This window comes from Martes martes (assembly GCF_963455335.1).
Source record: "Martes martes genome assembly, chromosome: 7".
NCBI lineage: Eukaryota > Metazoa > Chordata > Mammalia > Carnivora > Mustelidae > Martes > Martes martes.
In genome coordinates, this window is record NC_137894.1 from 53,355,686 (window position 1) to 53,375,331 (window position 19,646).

At 45.1% G+C, this 19,646-nt stretch overlaps 1 protein-coding gene across 2 annotated transcripts in view; it reads right to left on the reverse strand.

The window, feature by feature from the left end:
* Positions 1 to 19,646, reverse strand: part of RYR3 (ryanodine receptor 3) — a gene marked incomplete at its 5' end in the record, with an annotated part of 503,048 nt that overhangs the window by 132,518 nt on the left and 350,884 nt on the right. For both annotated transcript variants that reach the window (XM_080809903.1, XM_080809904.1), the window contains 5 exons: positions 123 to 258; positions 4,102 to 4,205; positions 5,368 to 5,497; positions 7,108 to 7,222; positions 9,209 to 9,482. In XM_080809903.1, the coding sequence (XP_080666029.1) occupies positions 123 to 258; positions 4,102 to 4,205; positions 5,368 to 5,497; positions 7,108 to 7,222; positions 9,209 to 9,482 (759 nt within the window). The remainder of the gene's footprint in view (positions 1 to 122; positions 259 to 4,101; positions 4,206 to 5,367; positions 5,498 to 7,107; positions 7,223 to 9,208; positions 9,483 to 19,646) is intronic.

The window sequence follows — 19,646 nt, forward strand, 5'->3', positions numbered from 1 at the left end:
TGAGACTGTTCTACCAGCTGCCACTTATAGACAGGAAGAAATGCAAAGGACCTCTCTTTCCTTATATGTCCCCAAGTTTATGTTATCCTAGATCTGAAAGGCATGAGAAATCTGGGACTCACTGTTCACAAAGACGGCAAACCTCAGGAAGGACAGGTAACGTTCCCCTTCAATGGGGTTCCAGCCGACATCAGGGTATCCTTTGGCTAGAAGCATGGGGCAGCTCTGCAGGCCACAGCCTGCCAAGTAGGTCACCACCTGCCAACAACAGTACAAAAGTAAGTGTCTAAGTTTTTTATAAGATAGCTGCCAGGCCTACAAAATTCTGGGAACAGAAGGGCTTTCATTCTCTTAGAAGCTAGAGAGAGCCCCAAACCTTTATCTTAATAATTCCGTAGGTTTGGGGGTGCCTGGGTGGCTCGGTGGGTTAAGCCTCTGCCTTCAGCACAGGTCATGATCCCAGGACCTGGGATTGAGCCCTGCATTGGTCTCCCTGCTCAGTGGGAAGCCTGTTTCCCTCTCTCTCTCTCTGCCTGCCTCTCTGCCTAGTTGTGATCTGTCTGCCAAATAAATAAACTCTTTCAAAAAAATAATAATTCCATAGGTTTGAAACCAGAACTTCCAATTCATTATTGTTTCCAAGTAACGAATAGGACCGATTATCACTGTTAGGGAGGAATACTCCATGAGCTCTCAGTTCTTTGGTTTTCCCAGTTTTGGAAAGAGGGAGTTGCCATTTAAACACAGCCTTAATGGGGTGCCTGCCTGCATGGCTCAGTAGGTTAAGCATATGACCCTTGATTTTGGCTCAGATCACGATCTCAGCGTCATGAGATCAAGCCCCACATCAGGTTCTGTGCTCAGCAGGGAGTCTGCTTGAGATTCTCTCTCTCCTTCTGCCCCTGTCCCCACTCACATGAGCTCACTCTCCCTCTGCCCCTCCCCCCACAGGCCTAACTAGGGGGCATCTGGGGAGATAACGGGTCCAGGCGGGCCATGTTCATTTGGCCATGTTATTTCAAGACCAAAATATTCAGTCACTGGTTGACTCTGAGTGGGCGCTTGACAGATTCGGGATCCCTACTTAAGTTCTGCATTAACAGCAATCATGGTTTCAAGTCCAAAGCCAAGATGTTAAGGTTGGGGTGGTGAGTGAAGGTGCCATGGCCAGGTAAGGGCTGGGATTAGTAGTGTTCTCTGCTTTCAGGTCACTGGATCTTAGCCCTGTGATCTTGTAGAATAACTTGGAACTTTCTTACTTTTTAGAAAGTGTCAGGCCAAAAAAAAAAAAAAAAAAAGCAAGCCTGGCAAACAGCCTTTGCTTGAAATGCAGTTGTTATTCTGATTTATCCTTTGACATTTTCTGTGTACAAGGAAAAGGGGAAAATCCATGGGGCTGCAAAATCCTCTAAAAATCCTTCATTTTTGATTCCCCAGAGCCCAGCACACAGCAGATGGTCAATAAGTGCTGTTCAAATGAATCATGTATTTGCTGATGCCAAATTCTCTAAGTCCTTTTGTAAGAATAATGTATCTACATCACAACTTATAAGAAATAATCATCACATTGTTTTTCTTCTTAAACCAGTAACGATACTATTCTGCTTGGAGCGTGGACTTGATTTGGCCTTTAAAATGTCAGGGAGAGGGTATGCGCTATGGTGAGTGCTGTGAAATGTGTAAGCCTGATGCCCCTGGGGCAAATAATACACTATATGCTAATAAAAATAATTTTAAAAAATAAAAAAAATTTTTTTAATGTCAGGGAAACATCAATAAAGGCAGGATTTAGGCAGTGTTTTCAAGGTTACAGGTACAATACATTTCACTGGCCACTGAAATAAGCACCTGCATGTGTGTGGGCCGGGGTGGGGGCTGTCATTCCATCTTAAGGGACCTAATTTCTGCTGTGATCAACGGAAAGGGAGAACGGCAGCATTTCCCTCTCCTCTCCCTTCTCTCCTAGGAACCACACTTGGGTGATTTCCTGACACGGGTCTGAATAAAGTCCGTAGCCCCGTGCTGAGATGCTGAGCCACTAGGACCACTGGAAGACGGGGCAGCAGACCTCATCCTGTCCATTCACTGATCTCCCTAGGTCTCTCTTTTTTCCCTTACCCAGCCTCTCGGCCTCTCCTTATCCCATTCTGCCACTTCAAGGGAGGCTTAGGGTTATTGTCAAGCAGGGTCATTTAAGAGGGGTACTGAGTATTAACCTCGTGGCCCTGCTTGTTTTAGGAGACCCATCAGCCCTTTTTTATATAGCCATCAGTTACCTCACCAACTAAAACACTGTGTTTGTTTTTTGAGAGAGAGAGAGAGCGAGCGAGCCTGTGTGTGAAGGAGCAGTGGGCAAAGAAGGAGGGAGAGAGAGAGAGAGAGAATCTTCAGCAGGCTCCATGCTCCCCGACACAGGGCTCAATCTCACCACCTTGAGATCATGACCTCAGTTGAAATCAGGAGTCAGATGCTTAACAGGCAGAGCCACCCAGGCACCCCCAAAACACTGAGCTCTTGATGGCTGTTTCAGTGTCTGCAGAGCAGAGTCTGAAGTCTGTCTCACTAGAAGGAGACCAGGAAGATCCATGGCGTTTGTGGGACAGCATCCACACGAAGTACTGCTGGGGGCAGAACACCTGAGTCTGTGTTTGTATGGGGGTGTGTGTGTGTCTTGTTTTGGATCCAATCAGTTCTTCTCGCTAAAACCAGGCTGTGTTTTCTAAAATACAAGTCCCAGTGTATCGCCCCCCTGCTTAAAGCCCTCTGATGGTTTCTTGGAGAGATCCTACATACAAGTCTTAGCCTAGAACAGGTAGAGCAAGGCCTCTGGGGCCAGACTCTTTCGGATCCTGACTCTGACACTTAACAAACCCCACGACACTGAGCACGTCAGCTAACCTCTCTATGCCTCAGTTTCCTCTCCTATAACTGGGAGTGCTAACAAAAAAGGCACGTTCTGAGGGTCATGGTCATGTGAGTTAATTCAGAGTGGGCCCAGGCCCACAGTGATCATGTAAGAGTATGAAAGTCTACCATAAACAGTTATGGTAGCCTCAAGCCCAATTCCCTATTGTCCCTCCTCACTCCCCAAGCACTCCCCCCAAACACCCCGTGTTTCCTCACAACCACTCTCCCAGTTCTAAACCTCACTAATATTCTCACCATGCTCTCCTCACTAAACCTCACAAACATTCCCAGCACACTTCTCTCCATGGTATGTCTGCTTGGTTTCTACTCTTCCCTCAGCTCATCACTCTCCCGAGTGACCTTCCTGATCCCCTGGTCATGGTGAGTGGTGCCTCTCCCACGCACTTCCAAACCCACTGTTCGGTGGATGACCGCTTACTTGTCCCCCTTGCCCTCACCACATCAGTCTCCTTCACATTCAGAGAGTCAAGGAAATCGCCTCACATTGAAGGGGGAAAAGATGTAGGTGAATCAGCCTCCAGTCATCAGCACCAGTGGGGGTGCATTTCACAATCCCCATGTGGGGCAGCTCAGTTTTACATCATCTGTTCCTGCAGAGGACGTGTGGGCCTCCTTTACCCATATACTGATTATACAGTTTTCTGTCATGTTTCTTTTTTTAGTGTCTGGACTTAAAAATTCGATGACACAGAACTATATCAGGATCCCCAGGTCTCTGGTGGTGTTCCATGCAGACCAGCGAGGCCGGGCCTCCACATACAGAGAACACAAATATCCAGATATCCTTGTCGGTGGAGATGGCTATCCCTGCCCCTAAGAGATGCTCTGGTCCTTATTATCACACTGCTGCCAATTACTCACTTTCTACCATATTTTCATGTAGCGTTGAATAGCTTCTTTTTTTTTTTTAAATTTAAATATTTTATTTATTTGACAGAGAGCAGCACAGGGAGGAGAAGCAAACTCCACGCTAAGCAGGGAGCCCAACATGGGGCTTGATCCCAGGACCCTATCATGACCTGAGCTGAAGGCAAACACTCAAGTGACAGAACCACCCAGGTGTCCCTGTTGAAGAGCTTCTGATGGAGACCCAGTCTCTGGTCTGCATTTCCTTGGTGTGGCTGCACTATAGACAGGATAGAGCAAGCACACTGCCTCCCTGGGGCCAGTTACCTTCTCGAGGTCCGGTTCCTCTAAGCCCAGAGCTAACTCATTGTTGTCCATCACAGAGGAAGCTGCCACGTCCAGTGGGGTAGATCCCCTCATGGAAGGGGAGGCTGAGGAAGGAAGAGAGGAGAGAGAACTGGATGAGGGCCACCCAGTGCTGAGCTGAGGTTGCAGTGCCAATTCACGGTCAGGAGAGGGCAGCAAACACACTAAACCTGGGTCCCATCGTTGTCCTGAGGGGGCGGCCTGTCCAATTTAAGAACAGCTCTATTTGTTATCCTTGTCCCTACACTCATTACTGATTGCAAATATGGAGTCACTTGGAAAATCAGTTCACAGAATTAGCCAGGACCATGTATTTTCAAGTACTTTTGTAATATGATACTTCTTGAGGGCCCCATTTCGGTGATCACTCAAAAGGGAGAGTTGCCACTTAATCAACTAATAAGCTCAAATGACTTGGCCATTTCTAGGGCCACCACCCAGAATTTTAAAATAGCTTCAAACAGCATTAGTTCTTATTATAGTTACATCAGGTCACCACTGTTATCTTTGATTTTCCTTTGATTCTTAGGCTAGAATTAAGAAAAACTTTTTTTTTTTTTTTTAAATAAAAGGTTGGTAGTCCAAGGTTGCGTTTGATAAATCAGAAACTTGAGATATCAGATTTCACATGGATGTAGGTGTGGTTTTGCGTCTTTCACAAATTCACTTGGTTTACATCCAGGACAGTGAGTAAGGCAAATGCAGTGTGTTGCTTTCCTAATGGTGCTGATGGATTTACCCTGTTTATCTGCAGTTGCTCTTGGCCAGTCCATCCTGCAGCTTAGGAGAGCACTGGCTAGTTGGCTGATGGGACAGGTATGCAGCTGACAGCCAGCCTGCCAAGCAGGGGTTGGATCTTTGACCTTGGTCTCATTAGCACTGCTCCCTGGTCAACAGAGTGGGCTGGGGGTGTCCCCAGATTCTATCTACAACCTCGGGCAGGATCTCATAAGCCATGAGCCACTGGTCCCAAGGGAGACAAGGCAAAACTCTGTGACTACGCCAACACGAATCTGTCACCAGTGCTGGTGGGTAGCAACATCTCTCCTTAGGTTGGACAGCAGAGACATCGTATTGTCATTTTATTTGTTTTTAGATCAGGCAGGTCCCTTCTTTTATTTAAAAATACCTTAGCAGGAATGTAGCTTCTTTTCCTTGACCTTCTAAGGGGTCAGCAGGGGGACTGTCACCTCCAAGCCCAAATGTGGAAGCAATAATGTGACATACCTAGGCCAACACTGCTATTCTCCAGCAGGTAACTCAGATGCTCAAACATGGCCTTCTGATTTTGCCGGCTAATTCGACAGAAATAGCAGAGGAAGCGGCAACAGCTAGCAACCATCTTGGGAAAAGCAATCTGTAGAGAGAAGAAGTGTCAAGGAAAAGAGTCCATCATGAGTCCTTCCTGAAAAGTCTGACTTCCAAGAGTTTCAGGTTGTGTAATCAATGGACTTCCACATGTCAACACCGGTGTAAGCTATGAACAGTTTGGAAAATGAACTTTCTTACTTCCACTGCTATCCAGGGCTTACTCACTTATTCCAAGACAGTGAGTAAATACCTGAGAAGAGAAGTCCCAAAATATTGAGAGCTAATTTTAGTTCCTGAAATATCCTTCTTGCAAAGGAAAAAGAGGCCAAACAAGAATCCTAGACACCTTCTGATGTCACATGAAATTATGTGACCCCGTATCAGACTACTGTTTCCATCTGGGAAGGGAGTGGACAGACTTCTGATGAGAAAGTTCAGAAAGGGAGATGAGTGATCATCAAATAATGGAGAGCATTGCATAAGACCTGGGTCCTCTGGGTAAAGGCAGGCCCCTAGAGTTGTGGGAGCCTGATGAGCACTGCCCTCTCAGGCTGTTGAACCTTCCCCAATTACTTTTTTATTCTCCCCTGGTTACTTCTGTCCTTGATGACTGCTCTCCAGTGGGCTCCCACAGCACCTGTAATCTGATCCATACAATTTAGCCCTGAGATGCCATCTTATGTTACTGTTGATTGCACTTGGCTTCTCTCCTTAACAAAGTAATTAGCATCTCTAGAGCCTGGCCGGGTCTTATTTTGATCCAATAATGCTCAGTAAGTGCTGTCTGTGTTAACCTTGCTCTGGATCCTAGAAAGTCCTTGATTTCCCCCTTTAGAATCATGGGGGTGGGTGCTCTCCAAATGAGGTTCTGAACCCTCCCCGCTACCTGCTTGCTGAGGTGAGCAGACATTTGCTCAGGGCTCTCTGCAGAGGGTCCACTTTCCCGATGGACCAGAAAAAAGCGAGTGAGAAGGAATGTGAGCTTGGCTTCTGGTCTTCCTTCACATCCCCATCTGTCAATACTGGTGGAACTGCTTTGCAAATCATTCGTTCCTAGGACCCGGCACTCTGGAATTTCCAACATCTGAAAACATCCTCCACTCTACTGCCTTCAGACCGAACTCTGAGGAGCACCCCACACCAGTTGGGGTGAATGCCCAGGGAGCTCCCCCCTTACAGCAGGCTTGTTATGGGGGCGTGGCCAGGAAAGTCCGTATCCTCAGGACCTTGGGGCGCAGAGCAAATGCTCACTCCTGAGGGAACGCTGCCCAGCTCGTTATTAAGACCTTCTTCTTCTTCCGAGCAGCATTCTCCTGACCCAGCACAAAACATACCAGGCTCCTAAGTGGAACCCAGAGGGATTCCGTCTTGGAAGGAGCAGGGCTGAAGGTATGGGAAGTAAATTTAGCAGGTGACCAGCCTCGTGGAATGAGTGAGTAAAGCTCTGAGCCTCAGGAGTCAGCGTTCTTACACTGGCTGGAGTCCATTCAGCAGCACTGTCCCGGCCCTTGGCTATTTCCCATCTTTGTGCACATCGCTCCCGTTCCCCGGGAGGGGTCACTGAGGCAACAGACGCCAGCCACGTGGCTGTGAACAAGGCCACACAAGGCCCTGCTTAGGGGTCAAGTTCTGGCTGAGTTCTCCTTGTAGCCTTACCTGAGACTTCTCTGCGCCCAGCACGTTCACCATCACCTCCATCACCGTCTCGTGCATGCCAAGGACTCGCATGAGGTTGGGATGCTGGTAAAACACCTTGTTGTTCATAATGTCTCTATGGGAAAGACAGGGCAGACTTCAGCACTTCCTTCTGTGAATATTCAGGGGTGAGGACACAGATTCGCAGACACAGGGGTGAAGGAATGCAAATGTGACAGGCTGGAAGGTACTGAGAAGGTACTAGGTCAGTCAGAATATATGTAGAGTGCCTTTTTTTTAGCTCACAGGAGTATTTTGCCCTATTTCTATGAACTACTTTCTTTGAGACATTTCCTTCTAATGACATATTACACAGTTGTCCCTTTGTCTTTTTTTTCTTTAAAGATTTTTTTTTTTTTTTAAAGATTTTTTTTTTATTTATTTATTTGCCAGAGAGAGAGAGAGAGTGAGCACAGGCAGACAGAGTGGCAGAGGGAGAAGCAGGCTCCCCGCGGAGCAAGGAGCCCGATGCGGGACTCAATCCCAGGACGCCGGGATCATGACCCGAGCCGAAGGCAGCCGCTCAACCAACTGAGCCACCCAGGCGTCCCTTCTTTAAAGATTTTATTTGAGAGAGAGTGAGCGAGCACAAGCAGGGGGAGCGGCAGGCAGAGGGAGAAGCAGGCTCCCAGCTGAGCAAGGAGCCCGATGTGGGACTTGATCCCAGGACCCTGGGATCATGACCTGAGCTGAAGGCAGACGCTTAACTGAAAGAACAACCCAGGCATGCCCCCCAACCCTTTGCTCTTTTGCTTGGAATGGTTTTGAGACAGCCCAAATTACTGGATTTCTCTTCCTCCATGTATGCAGGGTCTTCTACATTTTTTTTTTCCTTCTCTCATCCTTATATCTAAGTCTCTGTGTACTTCAGTTTTCTTAATGATAAGGCTATACCCCTTTCTTAAAGGCAACTGTGTATTAGGTACCCATGACATTCTGGGGCAGCAGTCCTCAAAAAACCAGTGAAATTAACAATGAAATATTAAAAAATGTATTTTTCTATCATTCAGTATAAATTCACACACGATAAAGGCAAATCAAAATGCAGCAGCAGCCTGGGAGGGGGCTGTGTAATCCCTCTCTGGGTGGTTACTCTCAGCCTGTTCCCTGTCCCCCCAGGGCAGGCTGCTGTTAAGAGGAAATAGCACCAGTTTTTACTGCTGCTATGTCTACTGCCAGGGCCAGGGGACAAGCGAATTCTGCAGGTTACTTTTCCCATAAGAGACTCTTCATTTCTAGTACATGCATGATTCTTCCATGCAAATGAATCTGAGGCATGATTGCATCTCCCCGGCCCGACCCAGGGATCCTTGAAGTCCCTCTTCTGGGGCTTGGGGCGGGGGTTCCTTCAGTGTGCTGCTGCAGGACGGTGAGATGGAACATGGTGCAGCAGGAAGGTCGTGGTCCTAGTTCTTGATTTTCATCAAGTAACATTGTGGGCTGGGCAGTTAACTTTTTTGGGCTTTGGTTTTCTCATCCACACAATGGAACGTCACCACCTAATTAAAGGAAATCTTTTTGGATGTCCAAAACGCTGTCTTTTTGACAGCATGGCTTCCAAGGAAGAGCCGTGAGCTATTGTTATGGGGAAAGGTACCTTGCAGAACTAACAGAAATGACTCTCTGGGTTAGTCCCGGGCAAAGGGAGGGATCAGCCGGCAGTTTCTCAGAGGGAAGTCTCAGAAGAATTCCAGGCAAAAGCTCAACTGCTCAAAACATGTCTCTCTTGCTGAGCTGAACACACTGTTCCTTCTCTGAATTGTTTTCCTTGCCTCCCTGGGGCTATTTTCTTCAGACACACACCAAATAACTGCTTTTCTCTAAGATTCCTCCCCACTGTTTCTGGCAATGTCCCTTCACCTCTGTAGCCTGCAGTCTGGTCTCCTCGGTTCTCAAAGGTGACTGATTCATCAAGAACGTTATCCCATGAGGCATGAGATCAGGATAGTAGCACGCAGGGATTTTCTACAACTGAATTCTGGAACACCCATATGGCCAGGTGGACCAGTTTTCCCTCCCAAAGTTCTCCTGAGGAGCTTGCACTCAACGGAGAACGACCTACCCCAGCCCGTTGATCATGAGTAGCTCCTCCTCCTTGCCCATCCTGACACTGAGCAGGCAGCGGATCTGGCCCAGCGCAGCCAGCAGGTTGATGGTGTCGCTCACGGAGGCCTGGCTGATGGTGTAGGTCTTCCGCAGGGCCTGCAGCAGCTCCCCGATGCTGTCATACTGTCTCTGAAGGAGGCTGAACATCATTCGGACCAACTCTGCATCCTGGATCTGGTCCTCCTGGGCCCAGCGGATCATGGTCTGTGAGATGAGCTCCTTCAAGGTGGCTGGAAGGACAAGAGGGAGGACCGCTATGGAGCCTATCATGGCACAGGGAGAGAGCCGTGTATCTCAGCCACTCCATTTGACAGGGACACAACATCAGTGCTCAAGGTTAAAACATTCTTTTCCTAAGGGTGGACTGTGGCATGCAGAGAAGTGAAATATATCATCGAAAGACATGTGTGTGAACCATACTACAATAAAAGAATATTGCATTTTTTAATTAGAGTACTAAATATTTTATTTTGAGTAAATGACATTTGAACTGATACTGGAAATAGAAGACTAAGTAAGATACTGTCCTTGTCTTCAGGGCCTCACAGCCCAGTTCTTTACATTTTCATTTTGATTTAATAAAAGATATTTTGTCTTTATTTTATAACACAGTGTAATAAATACCAAAATGTACAAGTGCCATGGGACAGAGTGGGGAGTAATTAGTTTTGGGGTGGGCTGTGGTGGGGGTTGGAAAAGGTGTGAGAAGGTGACACCGGTCACTGGCTCTTTGGAGACAAGTGATATTAAGCCCTGGATTTTCTCTACCATGGATAATATTCCCCAAGTACATTAAATATACCACATGCCATGAACTGAGTAAGCCGTGCCATCAACTCAAGAATTCCAGAAGGTATTTTGGATGACATACACATAAAACTCTGTTAGGAGATGGAGAGAAGTAGAAGGAGAACATCCTATAAGGTCTGAAGACTTTGCAGCTGGACCACTGACCATCAGTTCCTTGAAGAGACTGTGTTGCCCTGGATCTTTGGCAGGGGTCAGCAAACACTGCCTCACCACCACTTTCACAAGTGTCAAGAGAAAAGCCAGGATGGCTTGGAATTCAGAAGTTACCAGGGCTCATACGGGTTGCACAGAAATACCACTGGCTGCACAGGTCAAGGAGAGGTCACTGAAGTGGGAGCAGAGCAGCCATGGAAACTGCAGAGGGTGGATTGAGAGGCTCTTGAAAAGTGCTGAGTGGCACTAGTATGGGAGGTTGGTCAGAAGGGAGAGGCAGATCTGAGTTGGAGGACAGGGTGAAAGAGGGCTTGCCAGAATGCCTGGGAGGGCACTGCATACCCCCCTCCCCATGTCTCTCTCTCTTTCTCTCTCACACACACACACACAAACACACACACAGGGGTGAGAAATCACAATTGCTACTCTTTTTTTTTTTTAATTTATTCATTTTACAGAGAGAGAAATCACAAGTAGGCAGAGAGACAGGCAGAGAGAGAGGAGGAAGCATGCTCCCAGAGCCCGATGTGGGGCTCAATCCCAGGACTCTGGGATCATGACCTGAGCCGAAGGCAGAGGATTTAACCCACTGAGCCACCCAGGCGCCCCCACAATTGCTACTCTTAACCACAATTGTCTCCAATCTGGCTCTGCCTATCACATTCCCACAAGGTATGGATGGCACCAAGACCTTAATTCAGACCTGATGTTAAAAGCAGAGCTCAGGGGACAATAAAGGTCACTCAGTCCATCAGTGAAGAAACTTGGAATAAGCTCAGATAGGTGCTTTTGGTAGCCTGTGCCACCTCTAATCATCTAGTTTTCTACCTCCATGTCATTATATATGGCAGATGTCTGCTCTACATACAGTCTTGGCTCATCATGAGGATATAAAAATAGAACTTTGTTACCAAAGCTTTAGGAGAGATCTAGATATAAAGGATGAATTTAACTTACTGCTGGGTCTATCAACCCTGTGGGTGTTGGAGGTTCAGACGGGAGACAGGCTGCAAAACTTAAAAAAGGATCCCCAGAGCAGGGAGAAGCAAAGTTAAAAGATGTTCCTAAGAGACCTCACTAGGCAGGGATTGCTGACTAATATCTGTTAAGTTAGGTAATGTCTCTATCCTCTGGGGGGAAATCAGTTATTTATGGGACAGACTGGGCTCCTGTCAGGAACCCGTTTCCTCACTTGCCAAATGAATGTACGAGTTCTTGTTTCTCCCAGTTAATAGTCACGGTAAGGAATGAAAGCATGACAAAGCCATACAACACACAGTCTTGGACCCAACGAAAGTTTTTCTAGTTCTGTAAGTACAATTCCCCCTTCGGCCTACCTCCTGACCTGAAAGAATTATGGTTTTCTCCACTAACAACCAAATTCTCTGCCAAGATCATACACATCACAGTCCCTGTCAAACAAGAAAAAGCAACAACCAGAACTGTTGGTCAGCTCAAGGACCATCCTCTTGTCAACAGGGAATTTTACAGAGTCCTAAGGATACCAAGTAAATTAGTTTTCCCTTAACCTGGCTTTCAGATTAGTTCAGGATTTGGGTGAGCTCTTAGCTCCACTGATATGATAATCCAAATCAACATTTATAGAGAATGGAGCATTTACAGTAAAACACCTCTTGAGAGGGCAAACGAGAAAGGAAACAGCCCTTTATCTGAAAGAGCAGAGCAGGAAGCACCCCATGGGTTCTCTGTCCAGGCCAGCCTTCCAGCAAATGTGAGAGAATGGGATAAATGATTATGCGCGTGTGACCCAGTGGAAGCTCAGTTAAAATGAAAACATGACGCTAAGACTGACAGAAAAAGCAAGACTTGCAGTGTGTTATTGATGGACAGATGTAATTCAGTGAATGCGCGACATTTAAGGCCATTCTTGTAGGGGAGGGTTTTAAATTGTGAGATGGAAGTCCAGAAACTGAGAGAAAGAATAACTACAAGAAGGAAGAAGATGGGGGAGGGACGGCAGGGGAGCAAATATTCCCAAGAGCCCTGAACGGACGGTATATTTTGTGGCCTGACATACACTAGAGACCCAGCACCCACCAAGCAAACCCAGGCTAAGTCAATGAATTTCTAACGCTCTGAACACCTCTGGGACTAAGAAGATGGAGTTTTCATACCCCTGGCAGCAATGCTATTGAAGATTCCTCAGATTTTAATTAGCTCCCACACGCCGGCAGCAGAGCAGCTTAAATGTACCAGGGTTCAGAGGTTAAAAAGAATATGTTTTCTAGAATGCGGTAGGCTCTTCATATATCTGAACAACTGCGGATTAAAATAATCAGCGCCTCTAATCATGTATGGCACATATTATGAGGTTAATAAAGGTTAACTAGTCTACTATCTATTCCAGTAGTTGTAAAAGTATGGTCCACAGAGCCTTAGGGAGCCCAGGCCCTCTAGGTGGTTTGTGAGGCCAAACGTGTTTTCATAATCATCCTAATGTTATTTGCATTTTTACTGTGTTGACAGCGGGCCTGATGGTGCAGAAGCAATGTGGGTGCAACTGGGGGTACCTTAGCGGGAATCAAGGCAATAGCACCAAACACCAAACTTTACCAACAGAGCCCCAGAAAGATGCCCAGTTTCACATAAGAATGTCCCACATGAAAGACAAAATTATTAATTTTATTACTAATAAACACTTGAGTATGCATTTTCCCAATCTCCTGTGGGATAAAAAGGGAAGTATGCCTACAATACCCCTGCTGTAAACGGGAGGTCAGAGGCCTTTGTGAGGAGAAGCGCTGGTGTGGTTGTTGGAGCTGTGGGCCCAACTGGCTGCTCGGCTCATGGAATGCTCCTTTTAATTAAAAGAATGCAGACAAGCCAGGCTGGTTCATTAGAGTTGGGTGAATGACAGACATATTCTGATAAATGAGAGAAGCAAGCTCGTCACTTCAAGGAAAACAATGGAGAGTTTCTGTTGCCAAGAATATAATTTGGGCTCTCAAGTGAAAACTAGAATTTTAGAAAATGTTTATGTGCCACCGTGAGTTTGACAGCTTCTCAGTACTTAAAGACCTTCTGATTAAATTGTTGATGTTAACAAATGTGATTTCTAAAACATCTTATAATGAAATATGTCAACATTTGGAAGTTCTTCATGACTTCATGAATCAATAATTTCCAAATGACCAAAGGTCTTGTGTTACAAAAACATTCACAGGTAAAAGACCCAGTCAAATGAAAGATAGACTAGTGAGTTTTTTATATAACCAAGAACAAAAATTTTCTTAATGTGGTTTCAGATTCTACATGGCAATGAACTTTTGAGAACCTTGTTAAGCTTTGACGTAGTATCAAAGACGAATAAGCCCAGTTATCTGAAAAAGGCTACTAAAATACCCTTCCCCTTTCCATCTATGTATCTCTTTGAGACCAGTGTTACTCCTATTCTTTAACCAGGTATAAGAACCCAGCTATCTTCTATTCAGTCAAACATTCGGAGATTTATAAAAATGCAAAACAATGTGGCTCGTCTCGTTATCTTTGCTTTGTTTTGAAAAACTGTCATTTCTCACAGAAATATATTATTTACATGATACGTAATAGGATTTTTGTTATTTTTAAATGAAGTAAATACTTTAAAATTTTCTCAGTTTTAAATTCTAATTCAGCAATATTGATAGATACATTCCACAGAAGCTAAAGTTTTATGAGGTCCTTGATAATTTTTAAGAGTGTAAAAGGGCTCCTAAGACTAGAAAGTTCAAGAAGCCCTGATTTATACAGAAGCATCTATGCTGAGGTGATAGCGGTGATCGGGAAGCGAAGACTTCCCTCCAGCTAAGCTAGGGCCCTATTCTGTTTGGCTGTGTGATTCCCATCCGGTAGCTGACATGTGAACTTGGAAAGTTACAGCTTAGGAAGCTTTCTATGTTTGCTTCTGGATGGAAGGTAGGTTAAATGTGAGTATAAGTAAGTATAAGTAAGACACCTCACCCTGAGAAATCAAATGAGGATTAAAGCAGCATTGTTTTGAAAGTTGAATCCTGGCATTCAGGAAGGACTCTGGCCGTTGTTCCTGCATCTCCAAGGGGGGCTCCCTGCCAGCCTGAAGGGCTCTAGGTGCTTCCCTCTCTACATCAAATCGGGAACAAGGTCAGTCATCTTCAGCACCAGGAGGCAGGTGGGAGCTCTTCACACTGAGGCTGCATGGCCTTTTTTAGCCTGCTTGTAGCCAGTGCAATCGGGCACGCAGAGAAGTGGGCTGCAGGACAGGGAGGGAGGCACTCAAGCCTTAGCCCCACATTAGCTGACCCTTCCGCAGTGAGGGTACTCTCATTAATATTGTAAACCAGGGCTGTCGCCTACGGAAGGCTTTGTTCTGGAGCCCCTGGGTATCCAGGCCTCAGGACAAATCTCATGCACAAGTGCCTGCCGTCCTCATCGGAGTAGCTGTTACCTCCAGTTGTGTCAACTCCTAAATGAGCCAACCAGTCGAGGATAACTCTGAGGTAACTCATCTGTATGAAACTATTTCAAGACACAATGATTACTCGCAGTGGCTTACTGGATACTAGATACACACATGTAAGGCATTTAATGAAGAAGTGTAAGATAATGAGTAAAACTCTGTTGTCCACGTACATTGAGGAAATAAGACAATTCAAAAGAAGGTACAACTTCTCCAGTCATACAAAAATTCCCAAGAAATTGGAGAAATGATCAGATCTTCCTCTCTTACTTTCTTCCCAATGTGTCCTTCCTCTAAAGCTCTTTGTATTTCTCAGAGAGGTCCACACTCCATGGAGGCTAGAGAAGTAGGGAAGAAAAAGCTCTACCGGGAAGTTAAGAAGGCCCTGCCAGGGATGGATGAAACCACCTGATAGGAAACACTTCCCTTCGCTATGGCTGCTTTGAAATGCCATTTTCTTTCAAGAGCTGATTCACACAAGCAGTCCCTGTAGTAAATACTTCTACGTTTTTCTGGTATCAATGGTGTAACACTGACAGATTTGGTAGGATTTTCAAACATCAAAGAGAGTCAATTCTTGAGATATATTTGAACCTCTTTCATAATCACAGATATATTAAGAGCAGTTACCACTAAATACTGATTTCATTTCTGCTGCTTTTCTAAGATCCTCTTTGGAAATGCTACCCTTTAATGACTAAAAAGACACTTTACTATGCATAAGAAACAGGACTCCTGAGGGAGAAAGACTCCAGGATAAAGGTAAGGGGTGGGATGGGGAGGTTAATTCTATTGTTTGCTGTAATATATGGCCTCGTTTTACTCTCACACACACACACACACACACGTCCCATAACCCCACTCGGATCCCCCACCACACGTGATAAAGTTGCTTCCACACTCTTTGCCACAGCTCGAGGATTTTCATCCACTGATTTACCTGTTTCAAGAAGGCCTTGTCAAGTGCACTAGATGGTTTAGCCATGAGGTTTTTTAAAAAGCTATGGGGTGCTTTCCAAAAAGCAAAGAGATGTGTAACCCATCATTTGTTTTGTGATGAGAGAAATTGAAGAAAACAGACTGTCTTAGGGAAACGAGTCATGTATATGTGGTTCCCTTGATAATTACAAATAACTTCATTTAAGAAATTATTAACATTCTAACTTGCTCCACTTTCGCAATTAGGGTAATTAGGGATAGTCACATTTAGGCAATTATATCAAATCTATGATCTAGAAACTGCATTTTAAATAATTGTTTAGGCTAACTCAGAAATGAAATATTTCTTTTTAAAAATATTTTATTTATTTATTTGACACAGAGAGAAAGAGATCACAAGTGGGCAGAGAGGCAGGCAGAGAGGGGGGAGCAGGCTCCCTGCTGAGCAGAGAGCCTGATGCAGGGCTCAATCCCAGGACCCTGAGATCATGACCGGAGCCGAAGGCAGAGGCTTTAACCCACTGAGCCACCCAGGCACCCAGAAATGAAATATTTCCAAGATATGGTATTGTTTAGGAAAACTTGATTCCTGAAATTTACTTTGAAAGAAGAATAGCTACTTCACTACTTGATTTGTGGACTAGCCAGACATTAGAGACAAGAAAAGAGGATTAGAAATGTCCTTAATTTAGAGTTAGCCTTGGAATATCAGTCTAGGGGGGGGCTCAGGTATTGTTTATTGCTAAGTTGTTTACTTCCCTCCACTTGTCATTTTGTAACCTACTATCGACCCTCAGACCCCAAGCCTACATTCTGTGACTCTTCCAAGAAAGTTCTCCAGAGTTACCCACTATACTGGGTAAAACCCTCTTCTAAATGGTCAAATTACCAGCTTTGCAATAGTGACTGCAATAAGAAAAAGACCATCTCTTCTCATCATGCACATTTACAATTTTAAACCTGCTGGGGTCTGGAGAGAATCTTTTCATCTCCAAATTTAGATCACAGTCCAAGTGGCCATCATACGCTGAAATACAAGCTTATTATCAAAGAGCAGATGTTGGCTGCTGGCAAAGCAAATCCCTGAAGCTTACAGATGCCATCCTAGGCTGGTGTTAGAGTTCTGTGAGTGTGCTCCTAAATCTGGGGCAGTTGGGAAGAAAAAAGTCTTCCAATGACATTGACAAGAGGGAGTGAACAAAACTGCACTGTCCCTAGTTTAAACTTAGAAAGCAATTTATAATACTCATGCTTACAATGGGAAAAGAAAAATAATTATGTGCATCTAAATTATGTATGCTTATTTTTAAATTCTAGGTGATTAACAAGTTAGCTGGTAGTATGCTGTCCGGGTGCTCTGGGGGCTTTAACAGGTGGTAGATCCTTTCCAAGTATCAAGAACCAATTATTTTGGCCTCTGCTTTCTTCCTCTCTGTGGTGGGCTGAATAATGACCCCTCCCCCCCAAAATAATCACCTCTTAATTCTCAGAATTTGTTAGTATGTTGCCTTATAAGGCAAAAGACACTTTGCCTTTGTGATTAAATTAAGGATCTTGAAATAGGAAGACTATCCTGAACCATCCAGGTGGGCTCAAGATAATCACGAGGGTTCTTCTAAAAGGGAATTAGGAGGGTCAGAGTCCAAGAAGGAGATAATAACAGGAGCAGAGGCTGTACAGGTACCATGACTGGAAGGGGCCAGTAATCAAAGAATGCAGGGGGCCTTCGCAATCTGGCAAACACAGGACATGGACTCTCCCCTAGTGCCTCCAGAAGAAAGGCAAGGCTACTAAACCCATTTTAGATTGTGACCTCGAGAACTGGGTGATAATGAATTCGTATTGTTTGAAGCCACTAAGTTTATGGTAATTTGTTGCGGCAGCAAAAGGAAACTACTAATACGCTCCCACTGGTAGAAAGCCCTGGGTGAGGACACTTGAGGCTGCACATCAGACTGGAGAGGCCCAGGGAGCAAGCTGTTAGGGAGTAGCTCATAGAAGCTGAGTCCCGAGAGAGTCCAATTCCAAGATTTTGCTGAGGCAACTGGAGTGACAGGGCTGCTGACACCCTGAGGTCTGCCTGGCCCTGGCCCCGAGCTTGCGTCAAACCAGAACAACATCAAATGCAAAAACCATCCATTGTACAACTTCTCTGGCCCATTAGATAACGTACACAGGGTGCAGAGAGCATGTTTCCCAGGTCCCGTGACACAGCTTTTTGGCCTGTATCTTCCCTCTGACATCAAGAGCTAGAACTGCCTGCATTTCAACAGTAATCACCGTGTAATGAAACATAAAGATGATAGCCATCAGGACATGATGACTATTTCTAACCACATGTCAAGAAGCCACGTGTGCCTTCTTCCTTCTCAACAGAACTGATTTTGTACAGATAGCTGCCTCTCTATCTAATGGGCCATGAAAACTGACCCAACCCCACTCCACAGGTAGGCTCTGCTGATGGAAGTCAACCAGCACATTTTATTTTCAAGGTCACGCTCAATGGTTCATGGAGTTGGCCTGTGATCAAGTTCTTCAAGGGTGATCTCAGGAGCCTGGCTTTGAGTCCCAGGCAGGAGAACTTTTCTTGCTCTTCCCTTGGACACTGCAGCACACAGACGTGAGGCCTAGACTTGTAGCCACCATCCTCTGCCAGCCTGAAGGCCAAGTCAGAATGTGGAACGACTGTAGGGACAATGAGTGGAGCCATGGGATTAACTCAACCCAGTGTCCAGTGCCATCTTTAACTTCCAGGTGCCCCAGTCAATGAAGTCTTTTACCGGCTATTCTACCTGAGTTGAATTTTCTGTTTTTTTTTGTTTTTTTTTTTTTTTGTTGTTGTTGTTGTTTGTTTGTTTGTTTTTGCTGAAAGCATCTGAAATGGTAAATGTGGAGATAAAGTTATCACCTACTCTTTGTATATTTGCTTCAGAAGCTGTAAGGTATACCAAACTCTAAGTACTAGAACATTAGACTGAGCACTATTTTATTGACTCCTAACTCCCTGCCCCCATGGGTAGGAAGAGCATTATTCTCATTTTATAGACAAGGAAACTGAAACGAATGGAGGATAAGAAACTGGGCTAACATGATAATTAGTAAATGACAGAGTTGGGTCCTGAACCTTGGCTGCTGGAATCTAAACTCATCTACCTCTCCAGCTGAGAGCTGCCTTTTTTTTTTTCTTTAAGATTTTACTTTTTCATTTGACAGAGAGAGATAGAGAGAGAGATCACAAGTAGGCAGAGAGGCAGGCAGAGGGAGAGGGAGAAGCAGACTCCCCTCTGAGCAGGGAGCCTGATGTAGGGCCGATCCTAGGACTCTGAGGTCATGACCTGAGCTGAAGGCAGACACTCAACTGACTGAGCCACCCAGGTGCCCCTGAGAGCTGCTTACTTTCTATAGCTTCACAAAATCCAGAAAAAATAGTTATTCTTAAAAATGCTTTAAATTTCTATTATACTGTCTAAATGCTCTCTTAAATAAAGAAGTGGATTCAGAAAAAAATCCTGAAAATCAGAAAGCTTTGGCTTATTTTCTAGAGGACTCTGAGTTAGGAGGATTATCCACATACCTGGAGTCTAGATTTCTTCATCAATAAAATTAAGTTAGCAAAATAAAATTCATGTTGAAAGAGATGAATGAAGGATGATGTAGTGACAAGAGTGAGGGCTACTTTTTTCCAGCTGTGTGACCCTGGTCAAGTCACTTTACCTCTCTGTGTCTCTATCCACTTCTACCAAGTCACAGATAGCTGAGTACTCTAGAATTACATGTCTACTTGACCTGTGGAGTCTTGAAAGGGTTGTACTAATTTATTCAAATGGAAAATGAATATGTATGGCTTCACTGGGTTAAAGTAATGAGCACCACGAAATTTTACCCCTACCTTTTAATGCCCACCATCATGAGTCTACCCAGCTTGTTTTTACTAATAGTAAAACTGGAGACCAAAGAAATAAAGCAAAATCTCAAAATCTAGTGATCACTGACCACAATGAGTGGCCCTCTCAAGACACCACCCCACACCACTAATCACCCACGGTGGGGAGATGAG